The sequence below is a fragment of the Numenius arquata genome, chromosome 4 (genome assembly GCF_964106895.1).
Source record: "Numenius arquata chromosome 4, bNumArq3.hap1.1, whole genome shotgun sequence".
Lineage (NCBI taxonomy): Eukaryota > Metazoa > Chordata > Aves > Charadriiformes > Scolopacidae > Numenius > Numenius arquata.
Window position 1 is genome coordinate 14,990,510 of NC_133579.1, and position 23,571 is coordinate 15,014,080.

Here is a 23,571-nt window from a genome sequence, read left to right on the forward strand (position 1 = left end):
AAAACAATAATAAAGATTGTCTTATGCAAACAGCTACAAAGTGCCATTTCCAAAGCATAGAGCAAATTAATTTACTTCCAACCAGACGTGTACACCAAACATAGCAGTATTGGTGCCAACTGAACACAACCAATCATTTGGAGACGGAGAGTAGTGATGGAACACCAGGCTGGAAGTTTGGAGACCTAAGGTTTATTTTCAAACTCTGTTGATAACTTCTCAAATAAGCATCTGTTCTTGTTCTATGTCATCCTCCTACCCTGTGACACTTACATCTGTACTTGGAACAAAAATAATTTCTTGCTGAGTATTTGTTCTTTAGGTCCCAGTAGCAGTCAGAGTCTTTCTGCACAACTACAGTACACATTAACAATTGAACACTTATCTGTATATAAACCAACATTAAACTAAAGTTCTTGGACATTCATGGTGCAGAGACAATGTGTGTGTCTGTGTGCACGCCTGTACACCTACAAGCCAGCACTATCTTCTATAGGGATGCAATAATGCATTCACAGCTACAGTTGCTGCAGATCATGATAGACTGCAAAGTAGACATTTTTGTTGCTTTCCCAACCACAGAAAGAAGAGAAGAACAAAACCCATGTGATGTGTTCAACGTCTGTTCTGATTTGCATGTGAATGGGAATGATGATGGCATATGCATCGACTCAGTGACACTTTTTCCCAAAGAGAAGAGCGTTGATTTTTTTGTAAAATTGCTTGTGTAGTATTAAACTAATAATATCTATCAGTTGAAAAGTGCTCTACAGGGAAATCTCTTCCTTGGCACAACAAAACACATATAGGTAAGGAAACAGTTTGTAGAAAGCAATTTAAAAACTAACTAAAGTAAAGATAGCAATGTCAATACAAAAATCTTAAAACAGTAATCAACCTTTTCCATTAGGTCAAATTTGCAAACATACTCTGCAAAGGGTCCAAGGCATACACAGGGCTAGACTACCATTCTCCAGTTAAAAAAATCCTGTCATATTACCTCTCAGAGACACAGGTGCACCAATTTACATTGCAGCAATGTAAGCAGTTCCAGTGCAATGCCTTTCTGCCAGACATCCTGTTTCATCCTGAGTTCTGCCACATGCCCACACACCCGAGTACGCAGCCTTCTGGGGACCTACCCAACTGCTCCTGCAACTGCATTTGTAGATAACTGCTTGTCAGCATTTTGTGGGAGGCTTCCTAGAGCTCTGAAGAGTTGTGGGCTGCTCCAACTCCTGTCTTTCCCTGAAAAGGCCAACCATTTCTAGGATGCACTTCAAAATCAAGGCATGATTCATTTTCACCTGGGTATAATTTCATGTTATAAACTATTCAAATCAAAAGCTGATCTTTTCATATGGCCCAAAAGAAGATATTTGCTTAGATACTCACTGCCACTATATGGAAAAAACAAGTAACATAATTGGAAAAGCTTGACTGCTATGCACAGACCAAACAAAATGGGACTCTCTTCTCCAGTGATGATATTTGTCATTAATACAGTAGCTATGACCCATCCATCTTAAACAGTTCCCCAGTAAAACATTATCAGACAAGTTCAATGCTTAGAACTAGGCCAGTATCGTCACCTTGATTGTCTGCGACTTTGGACAAGCAACTGCATCTACAGAACAGAACAGAACAGAACAAAGAGAGCACCTTCAAACTGTATTTGGGAACATTCCACTACGAGGCAGTGACCAATTTAACCACAGGTAATGTTCATACTGGGACACATTTTAATTGAGGGACACTGTCCTACAGTGAGGTAGAAGGGCAACTACACTTCAACACGGTACTGTTCTAAAGTTGCTTTAGAGTTCTTTTCTCAGAGTAAGAAATTCTGGAAAACACATTTATTAAAACAGAGACATGCAGGAGAGCTGCAAAAAAGCATGCTATGCAAACAACCCCAGAGGAAAAACAAACAAGCAGAATGCCCCAGCAACTGGGAGCTAGTTAAAAAGCGGTACAAAAAGAATACAGGGATTGTGTGGATTCCGGTTCCTTTCTTTCCATCACAGGTAAGGGCTGAGGACCAGAAGAAAGTCCCATAAACTTGCGTCTTACCAAAGCACTTGTTGAGCAGCTGGTACATGCTGCCCATGCATAGGGACCTTTAGAGGGACATACCGTGCAGCCTGCCTTCGGGCAATGCATGTACTCCCTGAAGAGCTCCTGCTGGAACTCTTGCTCTTCCAGCTTCTTTTCCCCATTATGCAGTCTCCCTGCCATAGTTTCTCTGTCCTCTTCCCTAGACTTGTCTTGACAATCAGAAAATCAGTTTAGTTTATCATCTTCGAACTTCCATTTTCCTGAATGCATTTTGTAAATTCCACTGTCCCTTCCCATGTCTCTCTAGAAGTCAAAAAGCAACATGTTTTCCTTGTTTTCCATTTGTTGTCAGGAAAATTTGTCAAGAATCACCACTTATGTTGCCAGACATCTGATCAAATGCTTCAGCTAGGGAGCCAGAATTTTCCAACTGAGGCCTTGGTAAATCTGTAGCATCTGAAATGAAACATAGGAAAATGGTTAACAGAGACACTGAGAAGCTGCAGCAAACTCTCTATACTGAGGAATTCAGTACAAAAAATACCTCTCAGTTGACAGTGGATTTTCAGAGGCTTTCAGGAAGACACCCTGTGCTCAAATTCTAAGTGATAAGGACATAATCATAATTATCTCCTCTGTCACCTTTGTTTCTGTGGGGGCGAGGAAGGGAAAAGAGGGCAGGCAAATGTATCAGGTTTATATCAGAACGTGTGAGTGAGTAGTTGCTCAAATGAGTCAAAGGATAGACACCACAGACAGACTCATCCTGGTTTACTTTCTACGGACAGCTAAATGCTTCAAGATAACCTGCATCTGGCTGTAGTCAAGGAAAGAAGTCCTAACAGAATGAGTGTGGAGGGAGCAAGACTGGTGAGTTTGCTCTTGTTCTTCTCTCAAAGCAAGATAAGCAGCGTGCCTGAGCTGAAGACAGGAAAGCAAAACCACACCAGCATCAAGGGAGATCAGGATTCTACCTTCAGTGCCAACCTAGGCACTTGGATACCTGTGTCCTTAAAAAAAAAAAAAAAAACAAATAAAGAAATCTCGATAAACTTTCCTGTGAATTTGGGCAAATCAGGGCTAAATTACACTGCTAAATTACACTAAATTCCTCTCTGAAATTTAGTCTCTTGTTGCTTCAGGTTGTAGGCTGGTTTATTATTATAATAATAATAATTACAGTTGTGCTAGAAAAGTCAGACTGAAACATTATTTGGAGCTGTACAGCTCTAACATCCTATAATTCAGAAGCAACATGTGAGCTAGACCATAACCTCCCCATAGCTGTCTTACTGCTTGGGGTCTGACAGCATCCACTGGAAAAAAAGGGGTGTGGAGTTGCTACTTCTATTATAAGAACAAATCATATACATAGGTGCCTTCCTCCTCAATAAAAAACTGCATCTACCCACTTTATGAATAAAATAGTGGCACACATATGAACCCAGCCACCAAGCATGCAGACAAAGCCCAAAGTTAAGAAAAACAAAACAAACCAGCGGCAGTAACATACCTTGTGTAGATTCCCTTATTTCCTGAGCTTCTCTCCTCCCAAACCCACTTGGATGCTGTCTCTGGAGTTTCTGTCTCTACAAAGAGATCTGGATGCCCAGCACAGTCTCAGACATGTCCTGGTCTGTATTCAGATCCTGAGTCTGAATGGAGTATCCTTCTCTTCTCCCAACAGAAAAATTATGGGTACCCTTCTTGGTGCTGATTCCAAAGTGCCAAAAGTGAGGCAGGATTTTCTTCCATGTCTGGGAGCTCTACTATCATCCCAGACATCGTTATAGTGCATCTTCAAGTTCTTTATCCTCTCTTGGTACTGCCCCAGGAAACAACTGGTACACTGATGGACAAGGTGCTCTTATACTTGGCTATCAGAGTCCAACAGACACTAACACCACCTCAAAGTCCTGGATATTCACACATGCTCAGTGTTACCTACGTGAAGCCAGTTTGCAGGTATGATCGTCTCTTCTGAGAAATGTTCCAAGAACATCTTGGTAGATATAGACAAATCTGTACATAGCGAAGACTTCCAAAAAAGTATCACCTCAAGTCAATGGAACAGAAACTGGACCAGAGAGGAGCATGGCAGATACTATGGCATGACTTGATGTCCGTACTTGAGTTAGCCTTGTCCAGAGCAAGAATAATTCACACAGTAGTGTGACCATGTACCACTGCCAGCAGATGCAGATGTAGTTCAGTACTTTCCCAGGAAGAGGTCCTTACATGGGTCTGCATGCCAAAACTCTCGAGTGTGAAAATGAGGTAAATCAGTATGGAACTGATCAGTACTGATAGGAAATCAGCGTGTGACAGCATGCCATAAAGCTTCTTTTCAAAGGTACTAGATCGGCCACAGCTGGGCACATGTACCCAAGCACTTCCAACAGCAAAGGGGAAACCGAAGTCTGTAATATCTGCCATCAGAAAGCCAAGCATAAAAGGCAGCTCTCCACCATAGACTCTATTGTCTGAACCCTCATGAATGGGAACTATTTTGCTGGACGTTACACTCAGATACTATACAAGACCAAAACTGAACCTCCCTCAAAAACAATAAAGAAGTATGAAACACACTCAGTGATAAAACACTCAGAACTTTCTCCCAACAAGGACACTGTGGAAGGCAATGAAGCCAGAAAGTTTCCAGACGAAAACGGCATCCCAGCCCTTGAAATGTGAGGAAATAACGTCTGTGAGAACTATGACAGAGGCCTTGTGAGAGTCCACTGCAACTGAAAACCTCCCAAACCCCTACAAAATACCCCAGATCCACTGCTACTTGAGAGAAGTTGAAACCAAGAGTCAGGGCTCAGAAAATGCTTTTTCCTCCAACCTCCTAGCATAGCTCAAGAAATGAAGTGTTGTGACTAATTTGATTCATGAGAACATCCTAAAATGCAGACTGGAACAGGGAAACGTGAGGTTGCTCTTTGCAATCTAAACCCAGGAATATACCTTCTAGAATTCATTAAAAATCAAATCATATGTAAATCCATCATATAATACTTTAAAGAGAATCACATATGACTAGAGTAGTTAATAAGTGGATAAACAGTGGACAAAATCTTCTAACTCTAGCTCAGATCTTCAAGCAGTACTGCCCATCATCAACCTGCCTCTTGCTTTAATTTTAATGGATTCCAAAACAAATACACACAAGATGAAGTTAATGTGAAAAACCCACTGTTTTTAAATAAATTGAGTAGGAAACTGTTTGAAAGACTATTTTGTAGCATTTCATTCTGTGAAGATTGTTTAGTAATAGAAAAAAAGCAATATGGGAAGACCTTATTACGACATATATACAGTATATATATATGTTTATATAGTATAAGCACTTGCTGAGAGCATGACGATGGCTCATCTTCTGTTACTTTAGCATGGAAACAGTAAGTTAGTATCAGTTGGAGGAGCGTTGCAAGTAACTGTCTAAAGTTTCTTGTTTATTCAAAGGTACTACAGGTTCTTTGTACAAATTTTAGTTATTATGTATCCATAAAAGAAATAGAAAGATTGGAAAGTGAAAGAATAAATTTTCAACAGCAATTTTATAAATAAAATCACTGTTAAAATTAATTCCCCTCTGCTACAATATCAAATTAAATCAAATCTGCAGCGTGTATATGGCAGTAGCCAACACCTGAAACTTTAGAGAAAACAAAGCAAAAATCCTCTACTATTCCACAATACAATTGTCCATTTGTCTAATACTGTACATAGAGAAAACATTTTACTGATAGGTGTAATAATACTCTCATACTCTGAAGTACAGGATCTAATTACCATCAATTTAATTAAAACTAATTTCTTTTTATCGATTACTTAACTTTCTGATGTTGCTCTAACCCTGCTGCCTTAGGGAATGCTTTCAAGTATTTCCATCAATGTTATGACTTTTTATATTAATTAAGCTATTCTGATTAGTTTGCCCTTTTAAAAATTATTCTCAGTGCTATGTATCTGCTAAGTGACAAATGGTAGAGTTTAAACAGTTATACAAGTTCAAACATTTGTGGCTTTCCTCTTTTTTCCCCCTCCTTTCCCTTTGCCTGCTCCCTCCACCCCTAAGAAAGCTCATGTATTGCAAAAGATCTGTATAGAAGAGTTTCCAAAAAGTGTGTCTTTTTCACTACTACCCACAGTTAGTGAGCTGCTTTGTGCCCACTGATCAATTTTCCTTTACATCCCTCACAGCCTCTAAGTACAAGGTTGCCTTATGTGATTGATAAAGGTCTATTAACTTTAAACTGAAACCACACGAAAACTAAGCACAAATACTTAAGTGTTTTGAGGAGATGTGGACAGGCTTTGCTTAACTTAAGCCTAAATCAACCATTCGGCAATAAACTACCCCATGAAATACTAGACCTCTGTTAACCATAACTAAGAAAGCAGTTATGAGAAAAATTAAAACAACATCATGTCATTATGCTAACACTTTAGAAAAGTTGTATTTCATTTTTTATAGTCTATTCAAGGCTAAAACAATTCCCACATACTCGAAATTGAGAGGAGATAATGATAATTTTTTTTTTTTGGAATTATGATTTTTTTATTTTTTCTTTTTTATTTGCCCAACTGAAAGCTGAACTAACTTGGCACTGTTGGAAAATAATTTTCACATTGTTATGCTTTCAGTTAATATCCAACTTTCAATAATCAACTATTTTTGCCAAGCTTTACTACTTGTCATGCAACCTAAATCATCCAAATCACAAGTTATTCAAAAACAAAACCTACCCCACTTTTATACACTATAGTGTCAAATACAATAAATATGAAAGAAAATTACTTAGCAGACCATAAAGAAATAAAACCAGCAGGCATTCCCAGATTCTTACCTATCTGCAGAACTTCTTTCAAAATCTCTTTTTTTTTTTATTTTAAGCCTCACATAAAATTTCCAACACAAATGCTTACATAGGAAAAGCAGGGATGTGATAATATAAACAATTCTGCTTACTTGAAAAGCACTTTAAAAACCATCAAACTCACAATAAATAGCGGGACTGCATTATTGGTAAAAAAAGGAGAAAAAAACCCCAGCAATACACCACCAAACAAAGCACTAAAAATCCTCAGAAACGCCTTGAAATTCTGCTGAGATTTTATTCGTATAAGACTGACACACATGTTAAAGGGAAGCCAATTGATTAGCAGTCAATACAAGCTTACCTGCTTAAGTGCTTTTTTTGTGTGCTGCTGGAAGGAAGATACTAGCTTGCTTTGCACCGGTGCATTAGTAAGGCTCGAATCACGATTGGAAGACATTTCTTCAGATGTCTGCTTTGGGCAAACTTTATAAAAAGAAAAAAAAAAAATCAGAATACTGATCTGGGAGTTATATTCCCGATATCTTGGAAAGTCCTGAAGACAGGGAGAAAAAAAAAACAAAACAAAACAAAAACAAAAACAAAAAAAAACCCCAAAAGGCCAGTGCCTGGAAGATAAAAAGCTCGCTCTAAGAAATTCAACTAATGTTGAGGTCCAGATGAGCGGAAAATGCGGCCATATTCTAAATAAATGCATTGCTTCACAAATATTTGTACCTCATCGTACCCTTTCTATGCAGTTCTGGAGGCCTTGCATATTTTGCCTTTCAGGTCCTGAAAGGTAACTGAAATAGTTTAACTATCATTTTTGAACAGAAGCTAGTCAAAAATTTTCTTCTTCACCAAGATGGTTTTAATGGATTATTATGTGTCTAAATGTGTATTTATACAAGAGACAGTGATGACCCTGTGTTCTAGAAATATTTATAAATATGTAACTTCATGCCAGATTGTAATGGCTTCTTGGGAGCCAGACTCATCTATTTTATAACTACTTCTTGGTAAAGCTAAGAACACACACTTTCCTGCTTAATGGGTAGACTGAAATACCCTGGGAAGAGGAATTCTGGTCTCTCAGATAATACACACTGCTACTTGTCAGCCTTCTAAATAATATATGTTTCAATGAACAAATACTACAGTACTTGCATTAAACAGCCTCTTGAATACATGTTGTGTGAGACACAGAAAAGGTCTCCTGGTTAAAAATAAAAGGAAATATGATTAATTGTTTTTTTTTTAAAAAAACCAGCTTTATTAAACAGATACGAAAGCTGTGAAAATAGCTGGAGGATCCTATTAGCCTTGGTGGTCAGCAAGCTTGAATAAAAGGTCTCTAAAAACCTTTGCACTCTTAATGTCTTGCATTGCTATTATTCTCACCAGTGTCCTAAGACAGCCCAGCTGAAACAGCATTAGCATGAATCCAGAAATTAAGAAACTTTTTTTTCCATTCTCCTCTGCTGACTCAATTCAGGTCTGTCTTCCAGCACTGCTCAAAGCTGGTTGGCGTGCTGACATACCTTCCTTATACTGCGCTGCAGCTGCATACGGTTTTCCAAGGTTTGCCGTAGTTCACACACCTACTGGTAGAGTTTGAAGACACTCAAAGCAGCAGCACAGACACGTGCCAGAAATAATTTTAGCCCAATGTTTCTGTTTGCCTGTGGTTTTCTCCTCCCATCCTTTACTGGGATGAGCAGACACCTGAAGTAGCATTCTAACTCTCTTGCCTTTAGTAATGTTTCATAGCAGAAATATTGTAATGAGTTTTGGTTTGTGTTTGTAAGAAAAAAGAATAGAGACAATTTAGTTGTCAGTAATTAATGGCCACCATAAGATGCATGTGATATTAAACATTTGTTTTCACACTGAAAGAAAAAATAATTAATATTTACCTCACAAACGGAGAATACACTCTGTTTTATGGCGCTGGCATTATGTCCAGATAATTTTCATATTAGACTAAAAAATTTTCATTAGCAGATAAGACAAAACCTATTTTGTCATAAGATTTATAACTGATAGCTGTCACTTTTTTCCCTTGAAGGATTTGTCAAAATATACAAAGAAGTGTAACACAAAACACATTCTGAGCTTACAGCATCACCTGGTTTGGATCAATCTTTTCCACATGATGAACAAAGCTTACTATCAAAAAAGACAACTTAAAGGAGCAGCAAAGTGTCAGCAGAAAACAAATAATAGAAGGTTTATATAATCTAAATCACTGCAACAGCTAAGCTCCTGAGACAAAGAACACCTACACCAAAATAAAAACCTGACATTTCAAATTACACAGCTTTTGTCTTTCCTTTCAAAGAGAATTTTTTTACTGTTTTCTGGGAAAGTCTGAGAGTCAAAGGACTGAAGAAAAAAACAGAAACAGTGTGAGAACATAGACCCCAGAGTTAAGGAGAGGAGAACAGAAAAAATTTAAAAATGCTTCAAGAATGGAAACTGTTATATACTTAACCCTCCCTTCTAAGAGAGGATACAACATGACCTGTCATAGAAAACCTATTCCTGTTCTCTGGGATGACTGTAACTCCTGTTACCTTCTTGTTCAAATGGGAAATTCTGATTTTCATTACTGTGATCTAGGACGATATCCAAGAGTCTCCTGTGTTTATTTTGGTGATAAAGTTCATCCTGGTGAGGTTTGGCAACACTAACTGCTGATACTCAACACTAGAACTGTTAATGTCAAAGTCATGATATAGCACAGGAATAAAACCAAACATAGGTCTATATTAATTTTCTGCTTTCATTCATTTTTATTTTAACTATAAGCCCTGAAATTGTGACGGGGTCTATTAGAGGCCATACTATGTATTTCTATCATTACTTATCTATCTAATTATCATTATCTATTACATTTTACATAAAAATATTGTCAGTGTACTGGTTTCTTCTGCTTCTGTTTCTTTGACAATGAAGTTAAACCAAGGAACAGGGATTGTTCTAATGGGTGAAGCAACTGGAACTGAAACCCACTGAAACAATAAAAACCTTTCCATCGCTGTAATCTCTTATGCAGTTACAGAGGAATATATCACTCTAGACTTTAGTTCCTTCAGAGTTTTGAAAAACAAACTTTTTCCTGTAGTCTATGATTAAAGAAATAGGTATGTTTGGCTGAAATCTGTTACTTAAAAAATGTGAAGTGGAAGGAAGCTTCTTTTATTAACAACAAACGATACTTTGTTTCTACACTATATTTTGTACATTATAAATATTTTCCTTCATATATCTAGTAGCTTAAAATAGTAAGAAGCTATTTTAAATATTGTTTTCCATGTTTTAATTAAATATCCGTTTCCATTTAAAACCAGCTTGATACAAATCATGGCTATAAACCTAACCATCTATTAAATAAGAGATATGTCATTGTCTATTTTCCAAAAGTAGAAAATACAAAGAATAAAAATCTAAATACATTATGGTAATATATATAATTGCTTAATAACATACAGTCTATTCACTTTATTAGCACAAAAATAATACTGAAAGTGATATACAGGCTTTATTTAGAGGATAATCAAGATATTGTTTGCAAAACAATATGAATTGACTTTTCTGTAGGAAATGAAATGCAAATAGAAGACAATGAATACATTTATTCTTTAAAACATGTTCTGCTACTTAGTGATTTAAATCAATCTGTGTCAGAATCTCACTATACTACAATGCCTGTGACCACAGAAAATTGTATTTATTTATTTGTTCATTTATGTGGATGAAGTCCAACTCCTTTTCTCTGAATGTGTTAGAAGCAAAAAAAGGGGAAAATATGACAGAAAAATATGTAAGTGTTTGAAATGCACACTGATGATCCTAGTGAAAAAAACAATGCCTTAAGAACAGAGCAGGCATTTCTGCTCTAGAAACCAAAGAAGACAGTAAAAGAAAAACAAATTCAAGAAGAGCTAGTGGTATTTGAACATATGCACAGCTTTGGAAAGCTGCAACTACTTTGTCCATAAGCACTGAAGATGCACGATCCATGTTCACTTGAAAAGCTTTATCAGGGAAGAATGCTAAAAATAAACTGGATGCTGGGGAGGAAAAAAAGAACCCTGAAAGAATGCAACAGATGAAGGAAAAATATTTGGGCAGCAAATAAAGAGGATTCACCATTATTGCCACAGTAGAAAAAAAGAACAAGAGCCGTTTTAAATCTACAGGAGGCATTTCCATTTAGTGGAGAATAATTAGGCTCCATTCTTTAAGTCGGCTTCTTCAAGGGCCAGGACTGAGTGAAGGAATAAAGCAAAAAGCAACTATTAAGCCATAAACTGTTAGGTTATGAGCTGGAAGAGCAGCTGGGTTTCTGAAGATAAGACCTCCTTAGTGAGTGTTCAGAGAGTGTTAACATGAATGATAGAATTAGAATTACTTAGCAAAAAGAGCATGTTAAAAATGTTCTCTACAACCTCCATTTAAAATAACTTCCTCTCTTCCATTTTTGCATGACCAGTTTTAGTAATTATTATGAAAGGCTATCATCTATAAAAATCAGCAATGCTATCTTTTAATTTCAAATTTTATAGCCTATCCCTGTAATTTTTTATCACCTTTTATCTTCCCCGACCAAGATATATGACACCTATATAAAACATATTAGAAGATGTGTTTCTTCAAAGAAACAATTTTTATAGGAATACAACTTAAATTTTTTCTGTCTCACTGCCGCTGAAAATTATTAGGAATAATTATAAACAGATTTATGTAGCTAGATGGACAGAAAAATTCCTGGAGTCCTTTAAGGGGCTTATTTTCCCAAATTAAATAGCACAGTTAATTCCGATTTCAGACAGACTATACTGATTTAAAATCAAACCAGTAAAATCAACAGCGGTTCACTTCCTTCTTTGTTACAGAAACCACAGCAGATGAGAAGGATTGTTTACTAATGGCCACATTACAAAACACAAATTAATATTGCTACCATATGCTAAAGACTAGAGCCTACCTCAAGCATAAAATGTATGCACACACTCTGGAGATAGGAAACTTCACAGAGTTAGAGTTCCCTTAGGAAAACACACACACAAAATCTCTCTCTAAAATATCCACAGAATTCAATATTTTCTTGGGGTGACACAGATCTATACTCGTATTGACATAAATGGTCATGCTTTGCCAACACAGATGTATCAAGTAATTCACCTCCATCCCTCTTTGATCTCTAGAGCCCAACTTGCAAAATCTGAACAATCAAGAACTCGACTGTTGCCATCAGCTCTTGAAAATGAAAACCATTTTGGGAGTTAGTTAATTGTACAAGTATGCCAATGCAAGCAAAAACAGATGCATATATCAAGGGCACTACTGTGACTGTAATATTCTTTTTGAAAAGCAATACGAGCACTGTGAAATGATAAGTAATATTGAATAGTATTTTTTGGAAAAAGACATCAAATACCACATCCGCTTGGTAGCTTGCACTGAATCACATTATACTCTCGGCATGCTTTCGAGCCCAAACATTTCACAAAGCTTTGAAAACTGTGAATCCTACTGCAAAGGAAGTCAACATTTTCCACTAAAAATATACAGCCTATCATCACTAAGCCACCGATTTCTTAGGCCTCATTAACTCCACTGTACAGCAAAAAAAAGCAGACGAGGAAGATCTCTCCCTCAAGCTCCACAGTATCTTCTCTCATTCTTATGACTCCCCTCCAGTGGCAATGAAAGAAACAGAAGTTAAACTCAATCCTGGGTACAATATTTTTATTTTATAGCTACTTGTGGAGAGGTAAAAAAAAAAAACAACAAACCACTAAAAGAAGGAAAAAGTGAAAAACTCTCTCTTTCTGATGTGCCATCCAAAACTCTCGATGTTCGAGCTCCTATTCTGTTACCGTCCTTCTGCTTTTAGAAGAGTCTGTCCCACATCCAGATGCTGCCATATGCAATTGACATATTCAACAGATTCATCCAATATTAATCCCAAGAGACAAGATCCCGAAGATAACAGGTTTCTCTGAATTGCCAGAAATTCCATTCCCAGAAAGGAACTGAACATCTAAATCTGGACTCAGGTTTCAACCAATGATGAATATTCATTCCTCACTGCAGGAGTTATCCTAGTGGCTTCCTAGTCCAAAAAAGCACAAGGTATCCAAGAACACAGTAGCTATGAAGACAAAATTTCAGGATTCATCATTAATCTGATCCTCTATCATCCATCGTTTCATCTACTATCTCTAAGAAAACTGCCTAAGAAATTAATTCTGCCGTTTCATGTTCGCAATTGAAGAACTTACAGTTTTAGGAAGTGCTGAAAACCAGAGCGTCTCAAGAGGAGACATATGTTGCTCACATTTGGGCAAACATCAGAACCTATGTTTGGGTTGGGTTGGGGAGGGAAGTCATTCTACCATAGGAATTGCTACCTCCTCCACAGTTACATCATTGTGCATTCCATTGGCTTGCATGAAGACAATTTTTAATCAACTGCGCTCTGTGGCTGATGGATTAGCCCTGGCTTCAGAAACCCTAGGGACAAATGCTTTTTGAGAACAGAACATCCTATTGATGGGCAAAAGGATATTATAGTCATCATTTTCCCAGGCAACAGTAATTGGGATTTTAATTCTTTTACCGACTGCATGCCCCTGTATTTGAGGGAAATGGAATTTATAAAAAGATATGAGACTGCTAGATTGCTTCTACAGAAATCCCATTCCAAACAAAATCAACTGTAGCGTAAAGAGTTTCTTTAACATATGCCTTTGGAGAAGGTGGATAAAGAAAGATTTCTCCACAGCATCTGAAAAATCCTGAGATGTGACCATTCCAGTTGACAGTTTAGCAATACTGATGTGGAGTAACAGCTTTCGCCAAGTCATGTGTTTATAATTGTGAGGAATTTTTATATTCTTATGCTACTAAAATTTTTCAGTAGTCTGCATTTATACTGGGAAAAATGTGTCTGTTGGGGAATAATGTGATTCTTCTCAGTTTGAGTGTCAGCTGGTACTTTTTACTCCGAAAGCTGAAGACTATCATCTAAAAGGCCACAAATGGACTAAGGCTGTTGCTTAGGGTTTCATCCTCTGCTTCCAGCTAACTTTAAAATGACCCTTTTTAAACTCTTTGTAAACAATTTCTGATCACTCTGTCAGAACTGAGGCTTCTGGCCACTACCACAGTGGAAACAAGAGCAAATAAAAATGCAATCTATTGGGCAATTAAGAATCCAATGTGCAAACAATGTCCATCCTCATATATATCACACATGCTAAGGCTGCAAGGAGACATTATATCTATTGACTTTTTCTAAAACACAAGTCAGAGAACTTCATAAAGCATTTTTTATACTGAGTATAATGTTATTTTTATGCCACAGAATAGTTTCCTGGAAAAAAAATAATCCCAACTTTAGTGTGAAAAATTTAATTGATAGACATCTTGTTAGATTTGGTCTGCTAGATCAAATATTTTCTTTAGAAATACCTTTTGTCAAATATTTACAAACAGATCAAGTCACCATCTCATCGTTGATAAACTAACTAGACTGTCCCTATTAAATTTCCCAGAGCAAAGGAGGCATTTGTTCATTCAGGAGTTCTTTTATGTCTTTTCTAACTCCTTTCCTATTTTTCTTAGCTCTTTCTTACAGCTATAATGAATGCAATACACTAGTAATCATTTAACTAGTGCTATACCCAGAGGAAACAATGTGCCTATATTCTTTAATCAGTACTACCAGAATTATACTCCAAGAACTGCATTGGACTAATTAGCAAAAGCATCTCATTCATGTTCAATTCATTTTCCATTGTGATCCTTAAATGTTTTTCAGATTTACTGATTTAATATATGTTTCCACTGCGCAAATGTGACCTTTTTTCTTCACTTTAAAGTCTAAAAAAAATTATGCTGTTCAACTGTAATAATTTACAAGGCAATCAAGAGGGGTCTCAACATTACTATCAATAAATTTAATCAAGAACGATTTTAAGCTTTTCAAAAAAGTATTGTCGAAGATATTGAATGAAAGGTGCTGAAATCGTATCCTCTGGAGAACAGCAAAAATACCTACTGTGGATGGTGAGTCCTATGCCTTTGCAGATCTAATAATTTGTAATTTTTAATCCACTTAAAACTGGCTACATTTGTCAGGCATGGTCCTGTTTTTAAGCCAAGCATTCTATACTGTAAATGAAATCACTTATAGAATTCTACATATGTATCAGTAGATACCCTTAACAAAAAAACTTTCAGTCTCAAGAAAAGCTATTATCAAACATGTTAAAAAACCTATGTTCTTTATCAGCTGACTGATACAAGATATACTGTCAATTCCTTATTGATCACATCCAGCATTGGCCTTTCTGTGTGCAATATAGACTCACTATTGCCATCCCATTTACTCTTTTTAAATATATCCACTGCATGACATCAAAAGAATTTAAAATGTCTTGTTTTTAAAAAAGTAAACATATCGCAGTTTTCCAAGATTTGTTAAAGATGAAACATGAGGGAAATTTCTCAGCTTTAAACTCAATCTAGGTGTAATTTACTGCTCTACCCCAAATATTTGAAAATGTTTAATTTTAGCAGCTGCTCTTTTATGTCACCACAAGTGCTAGAATTATTTTTATTACTGTAAACTGTGAAAATAGTATGCAGCCTCCTCCCAGTCAAAACCCAGCAATTTTCTACTTCTGGCATTCCAGCATCCTTATTTACATCCTACCACTCCTAAATAATTGCCAGGTTTTTGCCATGATTTTTATTTGTTTATAACAAGTAACATCAACTGTTGCTTTCCTATCTGTAACTGTATTTACACTGCTTTTCACTGCTGTATTCTTCCTGCAACTTACATCAACAAATTGTCTGAGTATGAGACAGGAATTGTTGAAGAACTACAAATACACATGTTCACATACACGTGCAGTATACACTATGTAAGCATAAAAACCACTGCACATGCAGAGTCTGTTAACTTATAGACATAATATATCAAAGAAAATGAAGAAACAGACCCATTTAATAATTTTTGACTTTTGTTTTTCCACTGAGCTTCAAAACTTCACCACTAGATCCACAACAAGCTGTCTTAAGTAGCTCTGTTACTCCTGTCACCGAGCATTTTGTGAATTTCCAATGCTGCTGGCAAGCAATACTGAAATAGCAGAATCAGTCCTGTCCTGTACAGGAGCAGCACAGAAGCTAATTAAGTTGCTCAAGATCAAAAAGGAAGTCTATAGCAGAACAACACCATGAGCTGAGCCTTTTCATGTCCCAGTTGTAAACAGGACAATGTCTCACCGTATGCAAAGTGAGCCAAAACAGTAGGCTGCAATCCAGTAGTAGGACAGGTTGTGAGGGGGCAGCAGAAGAGAAGAACTAATCAAGGCAAGGTTTATTTCAGAGGTCCTGGAAAGCTTGATTTTTGTATAAAGCATTCACTTTACACACAAGTGTAGTTTTAAGAAGAAAAATATTAATTTCTATTGCTTGCAAGTAATTTTAGATGACTGAAGAACAGTGTTTTCTTTATGAGCAATTATTACCTCTCAAAACAGAAAAAATATTTCTAAGGTTGCCATTTTCAAGTTCTCGCAATGTTTCAGTTTGTCATTATCTCAGAAAAAAAAATTGCACAGGATTTGATACTCCAACATGTCTTTATGTCAACGTGGCACCCAGGAGAACCTCTGCCTGAAACAAAAAAACATACAAACCTTTGTCCTGCACCCAGAAGTCTACTGAGGGGCCAAGCCTACATGCTCACGCTGCAATCAGTGAGATGGCTATCTGACAACTGCAAGTCTGAAGCCTGGTGAGGCAAATTACTCTTTAGCTGTGGGGCCTAGAACAAAAAAATGGTGAGCCAAAAAATTACCTACCCAAAACACACCTGACAGCACTACTCATTTTCTCTTACAAATCTAAGTCAAATAAAGGCACTTGGTGTTCCTGATTTCTTTAAAAGGAAAAAAAAAAAAAAAGAGGGAGTAGCTCAAAAATAGTTCCACTGAGTACAAAACGTTACTTATAATGTTTAGAAATCGCACCATGAAAATCGTAAGTACACAATACTTTTTCTTTTCCCAAAATATGCCTTCTAATATTGAAATTAAAACACCTACCACCATTTTCTTCTCCATTATTATTGTTTGTCTCAGCCATTTCAGTGCCATCTAACTCAGATTCACATCCTAAATCCAATGTTCCATCAGCAGGGCATGTTGATTCTTCTTTCTACAGTTAAAAAAGAAAAAGAAAACTAAAATTAACGAGAAAAATCAATCATGATCCTGCTGCATCTCCGAAAATAGATTACTGCAGTGTACTCTCATGCTTACATTTCAAAAAACAGAATAAAATAAAATATGCTTCTGAGTTACTTCAGAGAAAGACATAAAAACAGACCTTCATGAAACAACTTGCAAAGCAAAAACAAAACAGCTTTTTTGTGAAGTCATAACATACTCTTTTTTAAAAAAATGCCAAATAAAATGCAAGGTCTTCCACTTTTTTTTTTTTTTTTTTTTTTTTTTTAACAGTAACAGACTTGTTTGGCTGTTAAAAATCCTAGTTTTCCAGTCAAGTGTCCACAACGCTGGAGCAAAATACAAATCCTTTAATGTTTCTTTTCTGCCTTTGCCTGTTTCCTGAATTCAAATAGCTGAAGCAACCTGGAGCTCACAAGCATGGGAGTGATTGTGAATACCTGGATTTGTGCCAAGAATATCTCCCGATTTAAAGAACAACAGCAGCATTTGTCTTAGTAAATTGGGAAATGGAGCTTCTGAAAACTATTAATTCAATCTCAGATACAGAATTTTTAGTTATCCGGAGCAGGCAAATCTATGTAGTTGTATATTTTTTAAACCCTTACATCAAATAAATCTGTCATAAATTGTCAAAGATCCTTCCCCCCAGCCCAAAATTTTTATTGACCACATTTACACTGCCAAACATATAATCTTACTTTCTTGTTTCTCATCTCTGCCTCACATTCCTCCACTCCTATTGTGAAACCCGTCTAAGTTTGATCCTGTACAGCAAGAAAAAATTTCCACTCACAGAAATCATCATCTACATATCAAAAAAGAAAAATAAAGAGGAAAAGGAATGGAAATAGCATAAAGGCAAAACTCTATCACTATAATTATATTCCTTCTCAAAAGCAATGATGCAACCTGTAAATTAAAAGCTGATTTATATTAGACTTGCAAATAATTTTGCACTATTCAAAAATCAAACATTAATACAATTACTTAATGAGAAAGTCAGTGATCCTCTTGAGCTCACTGCTCATAAAACAAAGGCCTTTCTGTGAACAATTCTGAAAAAGCAGCATTGTAGCTAAGCTACATGTTTTTTATACCACATGCCAAATTCAAGAACATGTATATGCTTTCTAGGATAAAACATTCAATGTTTACTTTCATTATAAATCCTTTTAAAAGACATCTGAAAGCAGTTAGAAGGACTATCAGGTCATTTCCTCTCCAAAGAATCTAATCTGTTTACCTTTATATCTATTGAGACATTCATAAAATGGATTAATAGTGCTATGCACTTTCCATATACAAAATTGAAACTTACTTTGAGAGCGTAGAGTCCCGACTTCCCAGGGATTTTGAAGAATGTTCCATCACCTACACGAGTGTTAGTATGAAGCATTGCATTCAGGCAAGCTAATGGAGAGGTTCCACTGAAAAACAAAATTGTGCAGTCCAAGATTGAGTGCCTCTTGTAAAACTATTCCCTCGGTCTATTTTTTTTTAAAACTCATGCTTGCCTGGCTTTTTTTTTTTTTTTTGCCCCCCTTTTTTTTTTTTTTTTTAATTCTCTCAACCCTGAAAACATCTACATTACAATAACAGGCCAGTTTCAAACTTAATCATATGCATCTGTCCCCTAGGCTCGAGGCAAAAAGTCTGTGAATTATAATTATGCTTTTCTTCATACAGCAACCAGCTCCACATTCTGAGAACCAAAGTCCAAATATTTATGTGAAATTATTTCACAAATAACACCATGAAGCCTCATTTTTAAAATGTTACAGACAATGTGGCTGCTGCACATGAATGATCAAAACAGTACCAAGTTCAAGGGCAGCTGCATCCCATAGGATGAAAGGCAACAAAAGAATAATAAAAAGCCCAGGAAGAACACATTTAAAATTAAAAGTGATATATAGTTAAGCCTTCTTCTGGCTTAACATGGTCAGCATGCATTACTATACATAAAGGCAAGCACATTTGTACCTTCTATGAAGCACTATCTTTTCTAATTAGAGTTGTTTTAGAGATTAAGAGATTGACCTGCTCAAGGTAGTAATTATAATACCACTGTGGAATGCACGGTAAGGGACTATTTAAAAAGAAATACAACACATTAAGAAAAAAAGAGTTTTAGTACAGAAATGTCTTTGTAATATATTCATGTTTACATCAGTAAAAGAAAGCAAATGTTTCTACCCTAGCGACACACTATTCTGAAATCTTGATCTAAGAAATGGTAGGGAAGAAGGTAGTCATAAATTGTTTTATTTCATTTTAATTTCAAAATTAAAGTACAAGATTTATAGACGTACTATCACATCTTTGTCCCCATTTACTGACTAAGGTACACGGTGTACTCAGGGACTGAATCTGAAACTGTGCTTCCTCCCTAGGGTCCCCAGCCTGCACGCGCGCTTATCTTTAGCCACGTAAATATATTCCACTTGGTTAAGTGGAACAATGCCTGTGCATTAAATTAAATGCGTTGCTAAGTATTTCAGGATTAATTATATACTCAACTATAAACCAGGAACACGGCTTCAAAAGTCCATCAGAAACTACTGCTCTTTATTATGCAGTATTATACAACACCCAGTCTTTGTTGAAAATTGATGACTGATCTTTTTTTATAAATAAACTGGACTGAGTTTATCATCTTTCATATGATGATGCTTTCTGTTGATTTCTATGGCTCTGTTACAATGGAATTCATCCTTACTGTACATGTATTAATTTAATGGCAAGATGGATAGTGTGGTAATTTCTCTTCTGGTAAGAAATAAACTGTAATGTGTCCTCAAGACAGGAAGTCTTGTCCAATATAATTTATTTACTATTGGTCACCTAATGTATCACATTACTAAAGCTAAAATAAAAAATGTAAAAATGCTGCTTGATGATAAACACATCAGATATTTAACAGATATCTATTTTATGAGCATTCTAAATATAATCCTGCAATGTGAAAATTCTGACAGGTTTTTGTTGTTTCTTTTTTCCTCCTGCAAAGAAATCTAATACCACATCTGGTTTTGATAAAATATTATAAGAGAATACAAAACTAAGTATGGTAGAAATGCAACGATACTACTAGCAGTAGCACAGAAAAAAATTAAGGGATTTCACTGAGTTTAACTACTACTTAAAACAGTTTTGAAATAAGTAGGATACTTTTTTTTTACACATTTTCCTTATTGTATTAATGTTTGACAAGCAAAGACACAAAGCGTTTAATAGAGCAGTTCTAGTTGCATAATTTCTTCCATATGTTAACATACATAACGTGAAGCATTTTCGACTCACAGCCTTGGATCTTTTTACTGAAACATTATCACAGATTAAGACTTTCTCTGCAAGACAGAAAGAACTTGCTGACTCCGCAGTGGAAGACAAACTCAATATATCATCAAGAAACAAAACTCTGTGTGCATGTATGCACGACTTGTATCCTCCCATTCCAATGTAGATATTCTGGACTCTACACTTATTTTTAGATATCATTAACCAATTAAAATGATACAAGATGAATGAACCCAAAATAGAGGATTTGGCAATATCTCATGACCACTACTGTGCTCACAGCAGATATCTTAATCTTCAAAGTCTAGCCAACTGGCAAGTGGACAATAGAAACTACTCTCTGACTTGCAAAGAAATCCGTATCAGCTACTGAGCCAAGAAGTACTTTAGCTACTGTTATGCTTGTTTCATACAGATATCTGCAATTCCTAAATAATTTGGCATGCAACCAAAGGGCCATATCCACGCTTCTTGAAAGTTGGACTTGGGTATGTCTATAACGAGCACAATACAAACCACACATATTTTACTTAAGTTGCAAATGAAATAATAATCTGGACACTGTGGGGTGGGATTTATTTTGAGCTAGCAGCTCAAACTGAAATTCCACGGTGCCCTTTATCACTGCTATTTTGACCCATGTTAACCAATGACTTGCCTATTCTTCTGTCAGCACAGGCATCCTTAAAAGACTATATTAAAATTCTCAAACATTACCCACAAGGGATGCTGGAAATGCTCGCAGTACATGCTATCACAACACATGGGACTGCAGTTAGAAAAGCCAGCAATCAAAGATCCCATGATGCAGACTGATGTCTGAATCATAGAGCAGTTTCTGAGGGATCCATACTACTTATTGCATGCTTTCTAAATTCTCCTACAGCCTGAGGACACATTTGTTCTGCTCAGAGCTGCTGGCATGTATTAATACTGCAGCTGAGGACTGCCAAATGTAAGGCTGAGTAACTTTGAATGTCAAAAATGGCACAGTTTGACCTAAGTTCTTGAAACGCTCCAAATCAGTGCAACTTTGATTCAGTTACATCAAAAATTGCATACAATAACATTCTACTTTGTAACCTGATATCTGTGAATTTTTAGAGCCATAACGTATTTTAAACCAATACACTGCAAGTTTTGTTGCGATAGTCTACACGCGAGGAATATGTTTACCATTCACAGCCTTCAGATGCAGAACTTCCATACTATTTATCATCTTTTGGGTGAGACTTCTTTAAACCACTGTGGTATTCTAAAAGTCATTCATACATGGGAGTCACCTTCTGTAGCAGTATGTCTTTAAGATTCATCATTTTCTGCTCCTCCGTTTATTTTATACATATATACATACATACAAACAGTATACCCACACCTGCACACTTTCAAAAATATTTAAAAAAATGAAAAGTTACTTACTTTCTGTAAAGGTGATATGAAGTCACAACAACCAGCAACATATGAAAGAGAAAGAATTACTGATTAGCCTTCCAATACAAAAGCTGTTAATGCAATTTGATCATTCAGAAGACATTAAGCATTTCAACATTTCAAAAATGCTCTTCCCCAGAATCACTATAAGTTGGTAGGAATCAATGCATCCTCCTAAATATAATCACAAAATTCCTGTACATTATCAAAGCAAGCTTCTCACCCCAACTCCCCCAGTCAAAATCATCTCCATATCTCCAACATTTTGCGATTCTGGGCTCCCTCTACTGGTCATGCGGCCCATGTTAACTAAATCAAAATGCCGGACTACAGACTACACAGCCTCCACACACAAAGCTCTGCAAAAACATGTAGGGGAAGTACAGATTTCAGTCATTTCTCCCCTGCCACCCTCTCCAAAACCCTACAAAAATTTGTAAAAACATCAGTAAAAACACTATTTATTTTTCTATTTTAAACTTCTCAAACACACAGTTTTGTCAGAAAAAACCTGAAAACTTCTATGGTTATACTTTCAGCTCTAATGGTCTTTGCTAGACTGCTTGCCAAGAGAAAAAAAAAAAAAATGATCTTGGCAAAAAAAAATGTTTCAAATATGGAAAATAAATTGACTAAAGCCAACCTGTCCAGACAACATAGTGCAGCAGACGGTGAAAGTTTCCTGACACTATGCAGACAAGGCACCTCGGGTCCTGCAGCAGCAGCAGCATTTCAGCCCCAGCCCCCCTGCACGTGCCGGAACCCCCTCCCAGAGCTTACAAGGGTTCCTGATATGTTCCCACATCGAACAATGACTGCTGTAAGAGGAGCACATGGCTGTTGTAAATAGGATCAGTATTTATTCGTTTGAAATCATCTGCTCATTTTATACAGGTCCATAAATAGTCACAAGGGAGCAACAATTTTTATTCACTGCTGGAAACAAAGTAAAACCAAAAGGCTTCAGAACTGATTTCTAGACCTGATATGAAGTCACACAGAATAAAATATGCTTATAATGCACGAAAGTTACACCAATTTGGGAAGGTTCACAAGCCCCCTGGAAGAAAGGACCTAAAGTCAAAAATACCATGATGTACAAGAGACAGCCTTTAAAATTAACAACATGAAATTCAATCGAAGGAAATGCTAAGTGCTATACAGTGGAATGTGAAATCAAATCCAGAAAACGCGTATTTTCATGTCAAGTCCAGAGGACTGACACCAGCAAAGCGAAATGGATCAGAAGATAATGGCACCAGCAACTGTATGTGTCAACCAGACTGCCAGCCGACAGGCATACAAGGAGAATATTCTCTTACTTCCAGTGCTAGTGGATACCTGTCAAATTCGGGGCCTATTTAAAGAGAAATACAGGCAAAAAAAAATAAAGAAGAACAAGAGTGATAACAGACAAAGAAAATAAGACTTATGAGGGAAGGTTATAGAAAACACATTTGTGTGGTCCAGAAAACAGAAGAGTAAAAGAAGGCATAATTGTAACTTTTCAGAAAAATGTAAAAGGCTGTTGGAAGTCAATGGAGATGAATGGTCTTAATGGTCACTGGGGGAAGAAAAAGAAAGTTCACAGATCATCTAAAAGTGTGAATGTAGCTGTTGTTTTAATCTACACCAGAACAGAGCAGGGAAGTTTGTAAAATGACCTTCATCAG

At 36.4% G+C, this 23,571-nt stretch overlaps 1 protein-coding gene across 1 annotated transcript in view; it reads right to left on the reverse strand.

The window, feature by feature from the left end:
* ASXL3 (ASXL transcriptional regulator 3) overlaps positions 1-23,571 on the reverse strand; it is a 130,619-nt gene that overhangs the window by 49,630 nt on the left and 57,418 nt on the right. Inside the window, exons 3-5 of the mRNA XM_074146650.1 lie at positions 18,486-18,594; positions 17,021-17,132; positions 7,249-7,370 (exon numbers count right to left, since the gene is read on the reverse strand). Of these exons, the coding sequence (XP_074002751.1) occupies positions 7,249-7,370; positions 17,021-17,132; positions 18,486-18,594 (343 nt within the window). The remainder of the gene's footprint in view (positions 1-7,248; positions 7,371-17,020; positions 17,133-18,485; positions 18,595-23,571) is intronic.